This window comes from Chroicocephalus ridibundus, chromosome 5, assembly GCF_963924245.1.
Source record: "Chroicocephalus ridibundus chromosome 5, bChrRid1.1, whole genome shotgun sequence".
NCBI classification, from domain to species: domain Eukaryota; kingdom Metazoa; phylum Chordata; class Aves; order Charadriiformes; family Laridae; genus Chroicocephalus; species Chroicocephalus ridibundus.
In genome coordinates, this window is record NC_086288.1 from 33,264,527 (window position 1) to 33,284,568 (window position 20,042).

The 20,042-nt window shown below is 39.0% G+C and overlaps 1 protein-coding gene across 1 annotated transcript in view; it reads right to left on the reverse strand.

Moving 5' to 3' along the window:
• Positions 1 to 1,473: 1,473 nt before the first annotated feature.
• Positions 1,474 to 20,042, reverse strand: part of MMRN1 (multimerin 1) — a 46,610-nt gene continuing 28,041 nt past the window's right edge. The window contains exons 5-8 of the mRNA XM_063336060.1: positions 18,327 to 18,500; positions 11,533 to 13,512; positions 4,323 to 4,469; positions 1,474 to 3,166 (exon numbers count right to left, since the gene is read on the reverse strand). Of these exons, the coding sequence (XP_063192130.1) occupies positions 2,745 to 3,166; positions 4,323 to 4,469; positions 11,533 to 13,512; positions 18,327 to 18,500 (2,723 nt within the window). The 3' untranslated portion in view covers positions 1,474 to 2,744. The remainder of the gene's footprint in view (positions 3,167 to 4,322; positions 4,470 to 11,532; positions 13,513 to 18,326; positions 18,501 to 20,042) is intronic.

Below are 20,042 nucleotides of genomic sequence, written 5' to 3' on the forward strand. Positions count from 1 at the left end.
AGCCAACTATACTGAGTTTTAATGCATCTGAGAAAAGATTTTAATGGATAATTGCACAGTATAAAAAGGGGAGTGTACATTTATTATATTTTAAAAAAATATTCCATGTTTTAAATAGTACGATTTTCTATTAGGGAAATGATTTTTCTGTATGTTTGTCCTACAGATGTGGTTTTAATCAGAATCCTTACTCTACCCCAATGAATTTGGAGCTTTGGGAGAAAACAGGAGAAAAGAGGAAAGAAAACCAGTACAATGACATACAAAGTATCTGGCTGCTGGGGGAAAATAGTGCCTGTGAAGATGAGGACCCAGCTTGAAGAATTTAGTGACAAGGGCAGCAAGGGCGAAGAAAGTCACATTAAAACTGAGATGCAGTCTCTGGTGGGTCATTTGAATTTCATCTGCAGAGTAATTTTCACGCCATTTAGCCATAGCCACAGCAGGAACAGAGAGGACTAAACACATTAAAATGACAAAATCATACAAGGAGGGATTGGGGCTTGTGGTCATTATATTTGATAAAATTCAATGATACGGTAGGCTGAGTTAGTGCCGTATCAAGGATTTTGAGTGTTTACAGAAAAATATGGTATGCAACAGGAGAAAGGTCTGTAGCACGCTCATTTAGGGTTCATGGTACATTAAGAATTCATCAGGTGCAAAGAATAAAGGATTTCTGGCCTCAAAAAAAAACCTGAAACAAAAACACGAACACAAGCAAATCATCCCAACCTGTTAAGAAGATGCAGTTGACCCTTAGAGTAGTGGCTCTGTTTTTTTTCAGATCCTCCAAGGAAACGTAGGATATTTTAATAGCTATTTATATGCTGCAAGATCCCTTAACAATTAATCAGTGGATTTAGGGCTTCAGAAAATGGGCTTGGATTGAAAGCTTTCATCAGCTCTCATTTGCTGTCCTTAATGACAAGCCACAGTAGGATGCCCCGCTGAAGCTGGGAGAATGCTGTTCAGTGCTGCACGCTTCTGTAGCTCAGGTAGCCAGTGCACACAGGCACATGCTCACAGACAAAGTTTCAGTACAATGCTCGTGGTGCAGAATGCGCATTTCAGTTTTGAACACCAAAGTGTAGTTTTGTACACCTGAGGAAAGTTGTTGTGGATTCTCTTATCCACATACTGCATGGAAGAATTCAGTCATGTCATGGACGTTCATCTTAAGATTTGGTAATGTACATTAAGTCATACTAAGAAAAGAGCTGAAGATTCTTATGTGTTTTCAAGAAAAGTTCCTTACAATGGAAAACAAAATAATTCAGGGAGCTCCAAAACATTCTGGGTTTCAATAAATTGTCACAGATCACTGGAGCATGTCAGTTAACGATAACTGAATGTCAGGGCCACGGAAGGAGAGCATCTTCTCCTTTAAGGGTAGCTGGTGAAAGGAGCCATAAACAAGTAGAGACAAACCTGCCTTACAAATGGTACTGGAGGTAGTTATGAGAACAAACTTGGTCGGTGGCACTAATTGGTAAGGACATGTGCAGTGTGAGAAAGTTTATTTTTTCAGCTGGGAGGATAAGGAAAGGGAGGGAGACAAACACACAGAGATGTAAAACCTGATCAATTAGCATTAACAAAGGCAGTAACCAGAAATAAACCTGGTCAGTCACACCAGTCAATGGGATATCAAGAAACTACAGCAAACCAGGACTTTGTAACTGATAAGGATGTGAACCTGAGAGTTTATTTTTTTCAGGCAGTCATAGCATGAACAAAAAATACTTTTTTTTTTTTTTGGATTGGTGCTTGGAAATCACATTCTGGTTTATGCAGACTGAAGTTAATTTCATTTTGCCTCAGTAGTTAGTGAATATGATGCAGAAACAAAAATAATAGATTTATAGAGCTCAAACTTAGGAAGGACTACTATCATTATCTCATCTAACCTGTGTACTTTATAGGTCAAAGTTTACATGCTAAAATCTGTGTGAAGCCAATATAACCATGTTTGCTCAAAAACATATCACCTAAGGAAAATCCAGCTGTGGTTTAAATGCTCCAAGCAAGAGACACTCCAGCAAAACCATTATAATGTTTTTCCCATGACTAATGATATTCACTGCTAAAAACGAGCACTTTACTTCTAATCTGAATGTATCAACATGCAGCTTTTAAATATTCCCTTTTGGTTCTTTTCTGCTAGATAAAAAACCAGTTTGTTATCATACTGGTTACATACATACAAAATCATGAATCAATTAAACACTGACTTATCAAGGTATATGGTGAATAATGTCAGGCAAAATGAAAAAGAAATATATTTTTTCCAAACACAATATATACACATGATTATCACTTGATACAATGAGCTAAGTAGTAACCCAGCATCTGAGTCATCAAAATCTATCCATCACCTTTGGTATGCACTCAGGTTGTAAAGGAACAATCAAAACCAGCTTTGTTTTACCTTGAGAACCAATTCTCAGCTACCTTGTGTAAGTATGTTTATGCAATGCAAAAGTAGAAGATTTGTGCTTCCCAGTCATGCTTATACAAGAAAGATGCTTATTTTTACCCTATCACCAACCTGTGGACTGTCATTATAGATGTGCACATGGCTACAACCAAGCGACTTCTTGGAGAATCAGCACTTCAAAGGCCATCACACTGGTTACTTTGAGAAACTTAATGCTGTTAAAGAAACAAAGTATTTAAAAGCAAAGATAAATTCACATGCAGGTTGCTTCATTTGATGGTGACTGTTTACATTTGTGACTGACTTAGGTACGATACAACAAGTAACCGCTAAATGTAGTTACTGGTGGATACTTGGCTGGTATAGAGCCAGTTGCCAGTCTGAGCCAGACTTCCTGACCATAATTTAACTCTAATAAAGCATTTCCAGTAATTACTCTGTCAGTGTACTTGTTACTATTAATATTTTCAGCCTGAAAAGTGAGTTTGTCTATTCCATCAACAACCAGATAGCCAGAGGCACGTGGACTAAATGATTCAATAGTATATTCAAAAACATAGACCCCCAGATATGGAACATGGAACTTCCCAGTTGCTGGGGCAAATGAAGCTCCGTAGTTGACATCCAGATTGTTAAATCTGATGGGTCCTGGAGTCGTCATTCCATACGTATGAGAGGCAAAAAACGCCACCATAGGTGCATATCTGTATGATCCTTTTGAAAAATCTGGAAAGGAACAAAGAACAATTTCAATTAATGTTACATTATATAAAGGGAACTTGAACCAGCCAGAAGATCAGAAGCAGTATTTCTGAAGTCACATCCTCCAGCAGCTTGAGCAACTGAAACATAGTATTTCTGCATAAACACAGAGTTTTTCTGTATTGTATAAAAAGTAATTTTCTACACAATTAGTGCTAGGTGTAGTCACAAAGGAATAATTTTAGAATCAGCAAGGGAACTTTATGTTTGTCTGTACTATGTTATCATTAAGGGAGCTGCTATTTTTCTTTTCTTTCGTTCTCATCTATTTCCCCCTGCCTCCCTCCCTTCCCCCCCCAAAAAATTTATTCCTACCCCAGGACCTCTTTCATTGTTCATCTGTGTGTGCTGAAGCCAAGAATTTTCTCCACAAATCTTAGACAAACACTGGAAAGGTTTAGCACTCCTGATGTTAAATGAGGGAATAAAAGTATATCTTTTTCTCTTCCAGCTGAGCATGCACACTATGATTCCCTGCCACTGTACAAATGATTTTATTCACTATTCATATGCTGTCATGAGTGAGAATCAGCCAAATAGCTGCTGAAAGCTGCATAAAATTCATGTTCCGTGTGACCTGGATGTAAAATATTTGTTTGTTTTCTGGACTAAATAAGCACAGTCGCCACTTTTGTTTTTTGAAATCTTTCAAGGGCTGCATCCTTTGCTGATGAAAATAAGAGGCATGCCTAAAATGACTCCTTGAGGCCATAGTCCCACACATCATGGTAACTACTGGTATTTATAGGGCATTTATGGCCGTGCTGATGCTAGTATTCCCCAGTGATGTGATTTTACCTCCCCCCTTGAAATCTATGATATCATGTTCAAATACATCTATTGCACACCCTCCCGCTCTGCACAATTCAGCAGAGAGCTTCCCAGCTATTATCGCTGGTCCCAGCTCAATTTAATCCCATCATCGGGTCATATGAAAGAAAGAGATCACGAGCCACCCACAGGGAGTGATGTCTTCAGCACCAAAACACAGGCCACTACTGCTTGAGTTGCACTCATTAAAGTGAAATGTGAGACCTTTGACCAGCAAATGCTCTCTAATTAGGCCCTGGGGCAGAGGCCCGTACTGCTAGCATATTGCACTACTAAATACTTTACTTGCCTACACTCAGAGAATTGTCATTCATCAGCTTCGTACTGCAGTTGACTCCTCCAAATGGGTGGCGACAAGCACAAATAAAAGTCTGTCTGTCATTGATACAGGTTCCTCCATTCTGGCACGGGGAACTGACACAAGCTGAATACTGCCCTGTGATAGAGAGGGAGAAAAACCAACAATCTCAGTTGCAATGTCATTACAGTGACACTTCCCAAGTTTTCAGTGGTTTGGAAAGCCTCTTTGTCAATTCATAAAGCCAGTGGAATTTCTGCTGAGGTTCTGTGTGAAGGTCAACTTCAGATCCTGTCCAGACTGTTCAGACCCTTTGCTAGTCCAGTCTCCCTCTTTGCTTCAACACAGCCTCCAAGATACTCAGAATTGCCTACAAATTCTGAGTTCTGCTTGTCTCAGAGGGTCAAGTACATGTAATAAAACAAAAGATATCACAAATTAACTTCTTTGGAGCATCTCACTCATCAAACATTATGAGAATCATCAAAAGACTGGGATATCTGAACAGCTGTGATTGTACAGTCCCAAAGACCCCTGTCAACGAACACCAACATTTCCCTGCTCATTTCTTCCCTCCTGCCCTCCTTGATTTAATGACTTCCCAGTCTGCAATGTAAGTTTAAAGCCAGCAAAGCCTGACTACAGCCAAGCATTAGGAAATTCTCCTTCTGGCGTTCCTTATACAAGTCTTTCCATCACAATCTAAGGCAGGTGGTCCTCAGGACAGATTCAGTCTGGAGGATACTCATTCCCATAGGGACACGGTTGAGAATCCACCCCTCCTTATCACAGCCTGACACAGAGACCTGCAGTCCACCCAGCATCAGCTGCTCACTTCCCTCTTCCACCTGGTCACAGTGGCAGTGGATGTTTTTGTGCTGACCCCCACACACCTGGCTCAACCTCCTTTCTTCCCTTCTTGTATGGCAGCCCTTGGACACTACAGCAAACCAAGATACAAGTGAAAATCAGGCAGTCTGCAATCACGTGATTAAAGAAACATGTTGGATCAGCTAATTAATCTTTAACTAAGAACGGGAGTGTGCTGAGAGGCTTGGAGCTGACCATGCTGCAGGAGCCCTTCAGACACAAAGAGCAAAACTTGGAAGAGTTTTACTGACATATCCAATTTTATTTCCTTCTTTTAGTGAGACAAAAGAAATAGTTATTTTCCTGCTGGTTCAGGCAAATCTGTAGTTTGCTTTGGTTTCACCAGTGCAGGCACAGAAGGCTGCTTTTTTAGGACAGAGTCAGCTTATCCACGGGCGTACCAAAACACAGATTTTGTACTGCTTGTGTACAGGTTGGACTGTCCTGTCCATGACATTACTCACACCTATGTGTCACAACCATTGCAGGAGAGTCTGACTACTGGTGATGAAAGATCTTAAATGCTATTCAAACCATTTGCAGCACTTCTCCTTGCCCATAAATAACCCAATTCCAGGATATCTACCAAGATTGTTGTAAAAGTTTTATATTGCAAGCAACACAAATTATACCAAACAGGTGGATTTGCAGAGCACCCTCGCTGAGGATGTCCTTGCTTCTCTTCCTGACTGCACGAGCTGGCCAGATCATGCCCAGCTGATACAGAGAAATCTGTCAGTCCAGTGCCGCTGAGCTCTGAGACAGTAACTACTGAGTGTAATTGTATAACATATTGTCATAGCAGTTTGGGGAGAACATTTGGGCCACTTTAAAAATTAAATATTGGTATGAAAAATTCTGAACACAAAGCATTCCCAAGCCACACATTTTTCCTTTCTCTTGCTTTGGTCAAATAATAGTCAGATGTTTTAGAAAACGAACTTTTCTTCATCAGGAACTACCAGCAGAGCTCTGGAAAGAGAACTCCACGCAGTCTTGTGATGGTAAATTTAGACTGGTTGGTGGGAACTGGAAAAGCCTTTCATAAAAGGGTCTACTTATTGCCAGGTAAAGGATGAACTGGATCTTCACATAGATATTTCAGTAATGCCCATAGTTATCTTCAGATTCCCATCCAGCCATTTCACAGACTTATGCATTAAATAAATAGGCAAACTATTTCCATGAGAAATTTTAGTTCAGCGAGCAGAATGTTAAAGCACATTGTACCATGCCACTTGAATTTGCAATGATGGAGCATATGAACTTCAAAACACAACAGTAATTCTTTTCACAGAAAATAATGCCCATCCCATAATGCCTGAAAAAAAGCAATTTAGGACTGTCATGACTGGGGTCACAGCGGGGGCAACTGGACATGAGGAAATAATGTTTTTCTTCTCAGATAATAGTTTTGTTGCACACTTAATTGAAGTTATTTTTCACTCATATTTACCAAGCATCCACAACATTTCACTCATATTTACCAAGCATCCACATATTTATCAATTGTGAAAGGAAAGAGAGAAGGAAGGAAAACATCTGATTGTGCTGACTGCATCATATTCCCAAAATACAAAAGCTTTGTGTAAGAACACAGCAGCCTCTCTGCCAATTGGCCTCTACTTATCATAAACAAGAAGTAAATCCAAGAAACAGGAAAAAGGTCACAAAAAGGAAATGATAATGATACTGAGACTAGTGTTTTAACACTCTGCTGACGGATGATTTTGCCTGAACTTAACCTTGGAGTTAAATCAAATTCAGACATAGCTTTACCTACAATAAATTAACCCTCCAGGTGCAGCAGTGCTTAAAAGCAGCTGGGGAGCCTCTTGATTTGCTACCACTAGGAGAAGGCGTGAAGAGGTTTGAATCAAGTTAGGATTTTCAGAGTAAGAGGCAAATGATCTCCACTGAGCAGGTAATCTCTGTGCAACTTCCATGCGGTCTTACCATAGCATGTTTTTGCTGTCATTTCTAGCAGAGGCTACTCTACCTCCCACTGTTTTCATTTTCTTTTTCCTTGCTGAAGGGCATCCTGAGACACTATGTCCATACTCTCTGCTTGGGATAAAGATGTCAAGAGGTTCATATTAGGAAAGGATGTCCTACTATAGTACGTATCCTATTTTTAATTAATATTTCACAATTTAGTAATGTAGGTGAGTCAAAGAGAGACAATTTATAGATTAAAATAAAGGCTTAAATTGCAGCTATTAATAGCAGAGAATAAACTGAATGCAGTTGCTATTTACATGCAGCGTGGTAGGAGTGAGGAGAGCCAGTTAATGCTGAGGTTTGCTACTCTTTGGGAGGGCAAGCAGTCAGTAGCTCTTTTAGGAAACAGACTGCCAGCGCTGTACAAGCGAATCTTCAAACCAATAATGAAACTCTGTCAGTATTTACTGGGGTGTTGTTTAGAAGCAAATCAAATATTTAGCAATTTAATGGTGTCCTTACAGAAAGAAGTGACTTCAGTCGTTTGACTTGGAAATGTCTAAACAGGAAGAAACTTACCAATGTTTTCTCAATATTTAGTTATCTGTATCTGTCTCTGGGGAAGCCCTGGGAGATTGTAAGAACTTGGGAATCTACTAAACCACACTACTCGCACAGGGTCAGACTGGTTGTCAGTCTACAACTATTAATCACCTCTGGCTTAGCACTCTCAGTCTGACAGTGATAAAAGCGACGAGCATCCCCAGTAGCCTAGATGCAAGGAGTACCAGGGAGCAGCAGGAGAGGGGCAGCCCCACCAGAGCAGGCAGCCAGGAACTGAGGGTGACAGCAGGGCTTGTGCCTCACCTGCAGAGGTGACAGGCAGAGCGTGGCAGGCTGATCATGGCAACCAGGCTTAGTCACAGCCCAGCATGACTGAAAAGGCCTGGGATATTGGTTTGGGCTAAAACAAGGATCCCCAAGGTCCATGGGCAGGGTGTGCAGTCTGGGGGTTAGATCAGGATGCCCAGGGCAATTAAGACTACTGTTGCACTGGGAGGGCTGACAGGGAATGCAGGTATAAGCACTGTGTAGGGTGTCTGTGGTGCAAAACCAAGATTCATGCGTAGTGCTTTTGGTCAAAAATCAAGGAGGAGAGGTGCCTCAGCTGTGCTCTCCAGTTTTGGGTGGGGGCAGATTGTCAAGACTGATCTGCGCTGACTGGACTCTGACTAATCTGCCTCTCTGTTAAGCAGAAGTATCTAATACTTCCAGTGTGATGATTTCAGGATCACTAAATAAAAAACAAATAATAATAAAAAAAACTAACAAAAAACCCCACAACAGTTTAATCTACCTGTTAGTCTAAAGAAAACATGCAAAATCGAAATATGTCATCAAACTGAACTAGAATAACCATCAAACTTGTGCAATTAAAGCACAAGATGCAAAACATTTAAATAAGTTAATTTCACTGCGGGCTTGAATGATAAAGCAACAATGGAAACTTGCATTTCTGTTAGGAGTCAGAAATCATGTGAAAACAGAAATAAGACATAGAGGAAATGAGAATGAAAAGAAATTACCTCTCTCACACGGATGCACTGTTTCAAATATAACACAGCTGCATCCTTAGTTATTCATGTTGATGTGAGGGTGGCATAATCTGAATAAAGCAAAACTACAACTAACAAAAAACATGCAACAAGAGGTTACGTTCACTTTCGGAAAACATGGCAGCCTTTAGGTTCTCTAGAGAACAGACAGCACTAAATGGCAACGGGAAAATGGGAACTGAGCTAAACTGCCCTCATGCTGGATCAGGCGTTTCTGCCATGCATTGTGCATTGGAAGGTAGGACCAGACATAATCCATAATCCATGACATAATCCAGATGTAAACCCAGACCAACCAAGACTAGTGAAGAGTTTACTGAGTATTTTTTCTTTAAAGGCTGGCATCTCCCTTTTGTTAGCTACTTGAAGCTGTCTCAAGACCATCCCTTTTTTATTCACCCTGGGTTGCCATTACAGTTAGTATCAGGTAAATTGTTAGATTTTTCATCCTTCATACGTGTATTGCGGCCCCTACCTGACACAAACTTTTGTTGATTCCACAACATGAGAGGTTTCCAAACCTGTATGGCCCTGCATACGTAATGCAAACTCAAATGGTTTCCCTGTGATTTCAAATGACTACTGAGGAATGTATTAACTCAGGGCCAAATCCTGAACACATTAAAGCCAACGAAAATCCCAATCTGTTAGAGTAGGATCAAATGTTGAACATGTTGGAAACAATGAGAATTGCCATTCACCTCCTTCTAGAATTTTCTTCTAATCTTTTTGAATTGAAAAAGATGATCTAAGATCAAATACATTTTATAATTAGTCAATTATGCCTTAGGGTTTCTTCTAGAAACTTCAGTAGAGTCAGCACGTATCTCTGGATGGTCTGCTGGAACTTAGAGAGGAAAAAGCTTTCCTGGAGAAATAAAATCTACCCAGGCAGAAGATGGATACTTGTTAATTAGGATAATGGTCTTACTTCTTTAACTTACAGAAATGTAATGTATGATTTTGCTAGGCATGAAATATCATTGAGTGCAAAAGCTCATTACTGATGGAAATGTCTGCATAAACATTGCTATGTAGAAAACTTGCTTAAAAATGGGGATTTTCAACATCTGCAAAGATCTGCACTTTCTGTAAGAGTGAGCATACATCCAATGTTATCAAGCAAGCTATTTGTTAAAATTCAGCATGAGATAAATAATAAATAGGAAAGACATTAATTCATTAATGTGGAATAAAAAATGGAGCAGGTGGCAGCTTCCTGTGCTCCAGGCAGGTAGCACTAGTGACATTTTCCAACAAAGTAGAAGACTCGGGAAGGATCAAAGGCATCACATTTCCTTTTCCCTTAATTTTAATTGAGAGCAAGCATTTTGAATTTCCATCCTATGCAGTGGCAGGAACAGGCAGAAAACAGAAATGACTGAGAAAGGATTGCCATTTTTAATATAAAAATAATCAAATTACTTTATAGTAAAAATTTGGCAAATCTTGGTGCATTTTTAAGCGTGACTGCCTGTTGGAATAGCTGTGTGTCCCCTCTAACTGAAGAGACAACCAAGGACCGAAATCCTTCAGTGGGGATGGCTTTCAGGAGAAACCAAGCTACTCATGGGATTGAGGCTTTACAAAGGATCCTTTTCATTGATTACTGAAAAGTGCTGTACCTAGGACAGGAGAAGACAAAGGAGGGAGGGTGGGAAAGGGAGGAAAGAGGAGTGGAGGGGGAGAGGGAAAGGGAGATTGCCGATGGTCTTAGCAGATGAACAAAAGTTCTTACTACCCCTATATCTGCTTACAATAGGGACCAAATATAGTTTCAGAAATGTTCATAAGTTTAAGAATGCTTTACAGAAAAGATTTAGGTCTGCATCTTTGAAAGTATCTGGACATCTATCTGTCATTTAGGAATCTGTCTCACTTATTCTAATGTGAATTAGAGTCTCCTGAAGATTTCTAGTCACTTAACCAGCCTTGATTTTCTGTATTTTCCCAGAAATGGTATTTCCATATAACATTAGCTTGTGTTATTGATTTTCACTCAAGTCTGATTCCAAAAGTCATAACTCAGAGTTTGTACTTCTGTGAATTCATCCATATTAATTAATTTCATATAACGATGTTTGAATTTAAGTTCAGAAGGGAATCACACTCAAAATGTCTATTTTAAGAATGGCAGCTCCTACTCAGCTGAGCTGTTCTCCAGATGGACTTGAGTCAAACCTACTTTATTGGCTGGGCTCCTGATTCTGCAAGAGCACAGTGTTGTAATTGCACTAATAATCTCAATGAAGTACTGAAGGAGCTGGCAAAAGCCTCATCACAGTCAATTGGTGTATTCACTTGCTTCATTTTTTTGATAATTTTCATCCCCACTGCCACGGCAAAGTACCGATGCAACCCCATATTTCTCTCCCAGCTTGCATGATTTTTTTTACTGAAATTGCTAATTGAGATGCAGGCACAAAATTCTTGTAGTTTAGATTTTGTCTAAATTGCCAGTTATGTTTGAAAGGTTAGGTTCTCAGCTGAGTGTGTGTGCATGCACATAGATCTTAAACTGATCAAATGTGAATTTATTAAGGAAAATTAAATGGAGTTCTAGATGCCTTAGTGCAGAGTCTCCTCATAAGAAAAATAAATTCTCTTGTAAAGAAGAGACTAGGGTAATCTCCAGTTCCTCTGAAATACTTTTTATGTCAGTCTTTGGACTTTTTATTCACCCTCAGTCAAGTTTGGCCACCTCAGTTCATCACAATGGTTACACAAGCCTTTATTACAAAGACCCTAATTTTTAGTAGGGTAAAATGCAATACCTGGATCTATAGTATTATCCGTGTTTCTCTGACTTCGGCTTGCCAGGCTCATGGTGACATTTGCTGCCCCCTTTTTCGCTGGAGCTGGTTTCTTCATAACTGGTTTCACCTGTTTCTGAAGTTTGGTGATGTTGTTCATTGCACTTGCCACCGACATGTCAACATGCTGGGTTAAATTTGTCAAGATAGCTCCTGCTTTTATTTCAAGCACAGATTCAATGAGCTCTTTGAGGCCTCTCTGCAGCAGAGGGATATCTGGCTGAGCAAGTTTAATTAGCACAGGTATACTCGCATTTACTTTTTGGATGCTGCTCTTGGTATCCTGACACAGCCCCCAGGCCTCATGAGCGGTCTTGTTCAGAAGTGGAATGCTGTTTGAGAAGCGTATCGACTTGGCTTCCAGGGCCTTGATCCTGGAACTCAGTATCTGGAGCTGAAGTGAGACCACTTGTTCCTTCTCTGTCGAGGCAGCTTTGGTTTTTTTCAGTGACACACAGTTGTTTGCCAAAAACTTGGAAATCTTTGACTCTACGCTCAGAAGGCGAACCTCATGGTCCCTTGATTCCTCCACAGAGTCAAATAGTTTTTCTTCCAGGCGGCTGATATCTTGTTGTTGATTGTCCACTTTTGACGATGTTTCATTTAAAATATAGAAAAAACTTCTCAAATTGTGGAGGATACTCTTGTCAGACTTCTCGAATGGAAGATCAGAAAGTGATGGAGCTACTGTTGAAGTGAATTGATACTTCTTGCCAATGAGCAGAGTCTGCAGGGATTCATTCAACTGTTGGAACTGGGGGATGAAAGCCAGGAGGCTGTCCAGTTTGTCAGCTCTGCCACAGCAGACTTCAGTCTCATTTCTTAGAGCACGTAGAGTATCTTTTAGTACATAGTTATCTTGAATAGAATCAATAGCACTGTTAATTACTATCATGGTCTTGTTTAATCCATCTTCTATTTCCATAGAGCATTCATTAACACGACTCTCAAACAGTTCCTGATAAGTCTGAGAGTCATTTCTAAGTTCTTCCTGAGTTTTGGAAAGCTCTTTAATTTCAGAACTCATTCTGTTAATGACAGTTGTGAGGTTTTCAAGCTTCTCATTGATGGCTTCAACTTGGATTTTTTGTTCATACTCTGAAGTCAGACTAAAAGGTACCCCTTGTTCAATCAAAGGTTGCAGGATCTCCATATCATAGCACAAATCATTAATTTGCTCATTCATTTTGTCCATCTTATTGTCCAATGGAAGGACCAGGTCAGAGAGACTTTTGTTTAGGACAAGCACATTCTCTTGGGTTGCTGTCAGCTGCGTTTGGAAATCCCTTCTGCTCTCTGACAACATGTCATCACAGACTCCCAGAACAGAGTCTCTCTGAATTTCCAGTGCAACACTGAGATTGCTGATCTTGCTATCCTGGATTCTTAAGTCATCATAGATCTGCAGCACCATCATGCCTTGTTTCTTTACTTTCTCATGCAATGTGAACATGTACTCTGTAACATTGTACTCTGTGACTTTATCTGCTGAAGGGATGTTTTGGCTTGAAGACTGTTCAGCTGATAACAGTTGTTCATGAGCATCTTTCATTTCAGCAAGAGTCCTATTTAAAGATTCATAATAAATGACACTTCTTGATTGTTGGTGCTCCAAGTTGTCTTCCAAGGATTTCTGTTTTTCCTGTAAAGCTTTCATAGGCTTGTCACAAGTGAGGGTTATTTCTTCTTTCATCTGCACTAAATGACTCTTTAGCTCCAGAATGTCAAGCTTCGTTGGCACACTGTCTTTTTCCTGAGCAAATTTTTGTTGGGTTTCATTCAGATGCTTGACTAATTCTTTTGTATTTTCAAGATCATCTGACAAACTAGATACAGTCTTGAAAATTTGAGCCATGCTCTCTTGGATTTCACCTTGAACTACTTTAAACTGTTCTCTGACAATGTCTTTGACTAATTCATTAATACTTCTGGATTTGAGACCTTTGGTAAAAAAAGGAGAAATACGGAAACAATCAAACCAATTGTGGTACCAACAATTAAGTTTTTCACAATGTGAGCAAACACAGTGCTGTACAGAAGTGAAATGCACACATCCCCACCCCACCCATAGAGAAAAATTTAAAGCTAAGGAATGTAGAGGATGGCTAATAGTGTTTGAAGACTCATCCCTCTTTCTACAGGAGTTTTGCTATTATTTTGAAAGGGCAAATTTAGACTCTGCATATGTGGCATCAACTTTGATCTCCTAGCTAAGCTGTTTCTGAGCACTGAAATGAGGAGATCCGTGTGCTTTTGTGGCTGGCTCATAAGAAAATGATGTGTCCTTTCTCCACGGGGAAAGGAAAAAACACCTGCTTTATCAACATTATGGTCAAGAAGTGAAAGCACAGTTTATTATCTTGTATTGTATGTGGTAAGTGATCATACAACATGCTATAGTGAGAAAGAAGCAAAATAAAAATAGCCTTATTGAATATCTGAAGTTAGTAACGTGACAACTGCTGCAACAGGCAGATATTTTAAAGGTACAAACCTTTAGTTAGTCTTGCATACTACAAATCTGTAAATAGCTCCTAGGAGTACTGATCCTGAAAAGCACTAGGCAGAAGTGAATTTGTGAGAATTCTGCTCCTGTGAATAACATCAAAATATGTCTCATGTATAGCCTTAGATGGGTTAAGACATTCATAAAATAGTGTTCATCAAGAGTGCTGCATGACATATTTGAATTAATTAGAGCAGTAGTTCTGCTCTGATATGAGAGTAGAAGGATTTTTTTAATTTGTTCTCCAAAGGTAGCCCTAATGTCTGCTAAAACACTGAAGCATTCTTTGCACGTTTTTTCTAAACCCTATGAACACTCGCAGCCAGCTTGTGATATAACGATTAAATCCTTCAACCTCTACTTTGCCTCGATGACCATCAATTCTCTGATTAAAGCTGTACTGATAAAGGCACAAATTCTCTGTTGCCTTCCTCTATTTTCCTCTCAATTACTTCTATAGTCTGGATTTTATTGCTTCATCTCTAAAACAGCAAGGCATGTTCTGAAACTTTATTTGAAAATACATTCTCAGTGAGAGCAGTAATATGGCAGGAAATCAGACCCGTGAAACCCAATGCCACGTTGGGCTCCAGGACTGCAAAAGGATTCCAAATAAAAATTATTTTGTTCAGCAAGCTAGAGAGAAGCACAGTACTTTTTCTGTTCAGAAGATCCATTTGAATTGTGCATGTGTTTCCAGCTGGAAACAGAGATAAAGTAGTTGATAATATTTGCTTTTTATGAACTATAAATTGGTCTCAGTCTTCATTATGTCTGGTAAAATGGACAGTAAACACCTCTGATCCTTAGGGGAGAAATCTGTCACTTGTTCAGATGCTTGGTTTTTTCAAGGCAGGTTATAAAAGGCAGGAGCAATAAGTTTGTTAGCCTAGAAAAAAGCCACTTCAGAAATATAGCATGAAGTTTCCTAAGCAATAAACTCAATTACAGTCAACTGTGGTCACAGATGTCACAGCAATTGTAACAGAAAGTATAAAAAACAATGAAGTGATAATGCTTAGATTGCCTTTGTCTTTATTAATTTACTTTTTACTACCCGAACAGCAAGTAAATGACTAGACAGATGTATACACATGAATGTGCACAGGAACATGCACACTTACACACTGAGCTTTGCCAGTGAACTTCAGTGAAGGAAAAGCAGTAAAATGAGATACATGAGAATAAGGATGTCCTGGCAGCCGAGAAAAAGATCCAAGATATGAATGCAGAGTAAAATAACTGACATGTAGAGAAACCATTGTAACCGATGATTTGGTCAGGTTACTTTATGATGCTGAAAAATGTTCTGTGCTTTAAGAGACACAATGAGCTGTGAAGGAAAGTTTAATGGCTGTGGAAAGAAACGAGGTTACTCTATACCTTCTGCGAGGCTATCCTGCTGTGAGAGGTCTTCCACAGGATCTATACTGGCCTTTTCTTTCTGTGACAATTGAGAAGCTGCCAGGCTCGCTCCCTCCCCTTCCTACTCTATTTAGTTGGATCGCAGGTGTTGTATGGAGCTCATCTCTGGTTTTCAGATGTTCTTGTTATCAAGGGTGGAGCCTGATAGAACAGAGAGCTTTGGGTTTCTCTCCCTTACTTGCTGGCTTGGACAACTAGGACCCAAACTTGTGTTGTAGGTGACAATTGGGTATATTCTTAAACTTGAGCTGAGAATACACAGGAGTACATTCATGGATGTAACTCAATTTCTCTGTTGCTCATTTTGAAATAGAAAGGTCCTAACTACCTGTGAACATTAAAGGTCTCGCACTTTTTATGATATTATAAATTTAAATTTTAACTCCCTGGCTGAAATCCAAAGCGTGTAATTAGTTTGTGTCTACATATGCTCCCTTTGCAGTTTAATTTATTTAAAGAATAATGTGCAAAATAAATGTATGTACACAGGAGACTGAGTTAAGGTTATATATCCAGCTGTAAATGACACTTCTGTCTTGGAAATGATTAACACTCCATTGTTTAGTTCATTTTTAAAGGAGCCTACATTTTAATAATGAAGAGGAAAGAAGTCTATAAAAAGGCTTGAAGTGGAGTAATAGGAGGAAGAAAGCATAGCAAGAAGTAAGCAGAGTTTATTAAATTAAAGGGAGAACATCATATTATTTTCTCTAAGTAAAAAGTAGGAACAGTCTCTTGAGTACTGAAAACAATTTAAAAAATGCACAACAGGTTTCACTAATGAAATTAGAGGAGCATATCCGTTACTCCAGTGAGTGTTGCCCTGTATGAACAGATGACAGGTCTGTGGGACCAAACTCTATCTACAGATGAAACCAAGAAATAAAGACTTGGTAAACTGCATTGAATTGTTTGTTTACAGAAACAGACCTTGCTCCTAACAAACCTTGATGGAAAGCTGGGCAGCCATTAGAATTTCTGTGATAAGAAAAAAACGTGATTAATGGATATGAGCAAAGGACCTGGGCACCACATGAAAAAAATGGAAAAGAAGGGGAAGAAGGAAGAAGTCTGAATAGCATGAAGCAACTACAGACTTAACTGTGCTTCAAAAGCACTTTGCTTCAGGATGGCAGCGGTAGTGGGGAAAGTTGTGCTCTGTTTCAGTTGAGCTTCTAAGAGTAATTTTTAGCAAGTCTGATGTGCCTATAGTGCATGCTTGTACCAAGTTAGAGGGCAGCATAGAAACTCCTTCCAGCTCTTGCTACCTTAGGATGCTCTTTGCCCACTTGGAGTATGACTGACTGATATTCCCTGGACAGAAACTGCAGTTGCCCTTTGACATTACATATACAAGCCAACAGAAACACTAGCCTTGTTCTCTCTCCCCTCCTCCCTGCTGTTTACCTATGTACAAGCCAAGAATAACCTGTATTGGAGTGCCCAAAATCAGAGTCAAAGAAAGTAGTTGGTAGCAGCATTTTCATTAGAGCTACTTGATTAGGAGATAGACTGAGAACATAAATCAAAAAAGGGCAGGCAACTGGAGATTTCATCTAAGCAGGTAAAATATAGAGCATTACAGATAAAAACAAGAAAAGCTTGAAACACATTTGCGGACAAGTGTGAAATAATGTGGTTTTTTTGTACTGCACAATTTAATTAGGACTTGGACACTTAAATATAGGTAGAGAATGGAGGAGAAGAACCACAGGATGCAGCAAAAGACCTCTTGGAATAGCATGGAAATGACAGCTAGAATGAATAGAATATAAAAAAGAATGAAGAGAAAGCAGAAGGGAAACGGGAAATATTCAAAGACAAATTAAATGTATGCCCAAGGGTCAAGAATGCCATCTAGCAATATGTGGAGAGGTGAAAGCAGGTCAGCGAGAGAGATGGGATAAACGTGATCCAGGTTACAAGAGAGCCATCTAGCATGTAGCACAAGCAACTCGAGACAGAGGACTGAAAATACAAGACATGGGACCATGCTTGGTAAATTCAAGGGAGACACAAAAGCACTTATTGTTTCATTTAGTTTTATCTCAACGTAAGGGGTCCCAGTTCCCTCGTTCTATTTTTAAACAATAGAAAAGTCCTCTGCATTCTAGAATTTGTAATACTAACAGTATGGGGAAAATTCCTGAAAAATGAGAAAAATATTGCACATCAAGGAAATTAAAGCTTCGGTCCCACTCTGCTTGTTAAGAACCAATTTTTTGGTGGGTAACAAACAGATCTTGCTGCAGGATTCAGAAAGAAGTGATGCATAATTCTGCTGGCAAGGGTCTGCCCAACGTCCTGATCCCTGGCCTTGTCTTTCTCACCTACCAAGCATGAGTACAGATGTTTGTCTAAGGTAGCCTAATATGATCAGAGGCAAATTATTCAGCAGGATGTTTGCCATGTTATAAATACAACAACCACAGAATTCCTTATACATTTTCCCTGCATAGGTGAATTATGTATTAAAGAATATTATTTAGACTTGGTAGCAAAGCAAATACTTTAGCAGCTGTCAGATAAACAAAAAACAGAGATAATAATATTTGCAGGACCTCTAAGTAAATGAAAATGCCTTGATAGTGCCTTAAATTACCATGCAGGCAATGTAGTACCAAAGACTGTAAATTCTTTGTCAATATAAAAGACACTGTAACAAATGTCAAAATAAATAAACCCCTCTATTAGGAAATGAAACTAAAAGCGTTCTCCCTATAAATGTTGAGCAATAGAATAGGTCAGTCTATGAATGTTTTTAGCATTTTTTTTTCTGGCACCTTTAACTGTGTGAGTGATTACATTAATTTATTTTTCTTACCTTTTAGAAAAGACTGGAAGTCTCTGCCCTTATTTTCATTGATTTTGCCTTCCAGAGAAGAAAGCATCTTGCTTGCATCATTCATCGCAGCAGCAATGCTGTCAACCTTCTTCTGTAGAAAAGTCAGTTTCATCTCCTGGCTGCTAATCTTCTCATTCATTTTTTGTGTAAGTGCTTGGTCAGAGAACAAAATGAGAAGAAAAAAAAAAGTAATGTTAAAACATTGTGTGGGAAATAAAAAGAAAGTGTAATTGACTTAAGAGACAAGGGTGAAAAGTTTCTGCATTTTTAGTCTTGAGTGAATCATCTTGATTTTTGTCATGTATCATGCATTAGTGACATTCAGCAGCACAGCAGTAACTAATTACTGAAGCATCTGTATCCATTATAAAGTATTTATAATTCTACAAAAGTATTTCGAATGGTTAGCATATTTTAATCAGCATAACGCCATTCTTCTTCCACCTGGCACACTACAGGGTGTTCAGTTAGCTCCCATTTAGTCTGCCTTCTTTAACACAATCACAAAAGCATTGACTTTTACTTACCATTTATAACATAACCGTGAATTTGAAAGGCTTGTGTCAGAAGTAATACACCATCTTTTCAGTGTTGGGGTCAAAATAAAGACTTGTTCAACACAGTAGCAAGGCAGAAAAAAACAACTAATAGACAAATGACTTTGGAATAATCATTAGTCTGTCATTAAGAAAAAATACCCAATCTGTGAAGTCAAGTTTATTTAAAAACCTGCACAAATTGTTCCTGACATGTGTAGTCTCTTTAGGTATAAAAAGGCCTATCTGGATGCTTTTAAGATAGGTAGTGGTGAAGGGGGCCTTGGTCTTGCAAACTTAGACTCCACATGACTTCAGCTAGCCACCTGAGTTTCACAGCTGACAGGAATAAGACATAGTCTGGGATTTTCAGACCCTATTGATAAAATTAAATGTTCTAATTCTTGTAAGCAAAGCTACAAAACCCCTTCAGTTCCTTCAACAATTCAGCTTAAATGGCTTACCTTAGATACATGATATACTACTCTACATGACCCAGGCCATACTATGACTTAATAAACTGCTATGCAAGAGATTATTTAGTAGTATGTGCAAATATTTAATAGTGTATATTTACAGTATTGCTATTGATCTTATTTCACTTTTAATTATGGCATCGGTGTCTATTCCTATGGCAGTAAACAGATATAATCAGATATCATGTAGAAGCTCAGAGGCCTAAAGACTACAGCAGAAAAAAAAAAAGTTAGATGTAAAAGGACAAGTTTTTCTGACTAGATTTTTATTCTTCAAAATTCTAGTATGTAAAAAATAAATGTATCATATCTAATTTGATGGCATTTGGGAAAATTCAGAAAATTCAGTGCAGATGAAGTGTGCCAACACCCATGAGAATGTTCTCCTGTGGAGGAATATTGGTTGTAAAATTCATAATCGGTAGAGCCTAGTGAATAAGGCTGGCTATTTTAGGTAGCATGTTAGCATCTCCAGCTGTTTATTTTGCCCGTGGTGTCTACTTATACAGTCACAACATTGTGTTTATAATTCAACCACTTAGTTTAGTTTAGAGTCTGGCAATTGTCCCCTACAGAACTGTGGAGACAAGCCATTGATGGATCTTGTTTGTCTGAATACTCTTCATCATAATACTACTCTGTGAAAGACAGACAGGTCTGGATAATTCTGCTCCTGGTTGAAT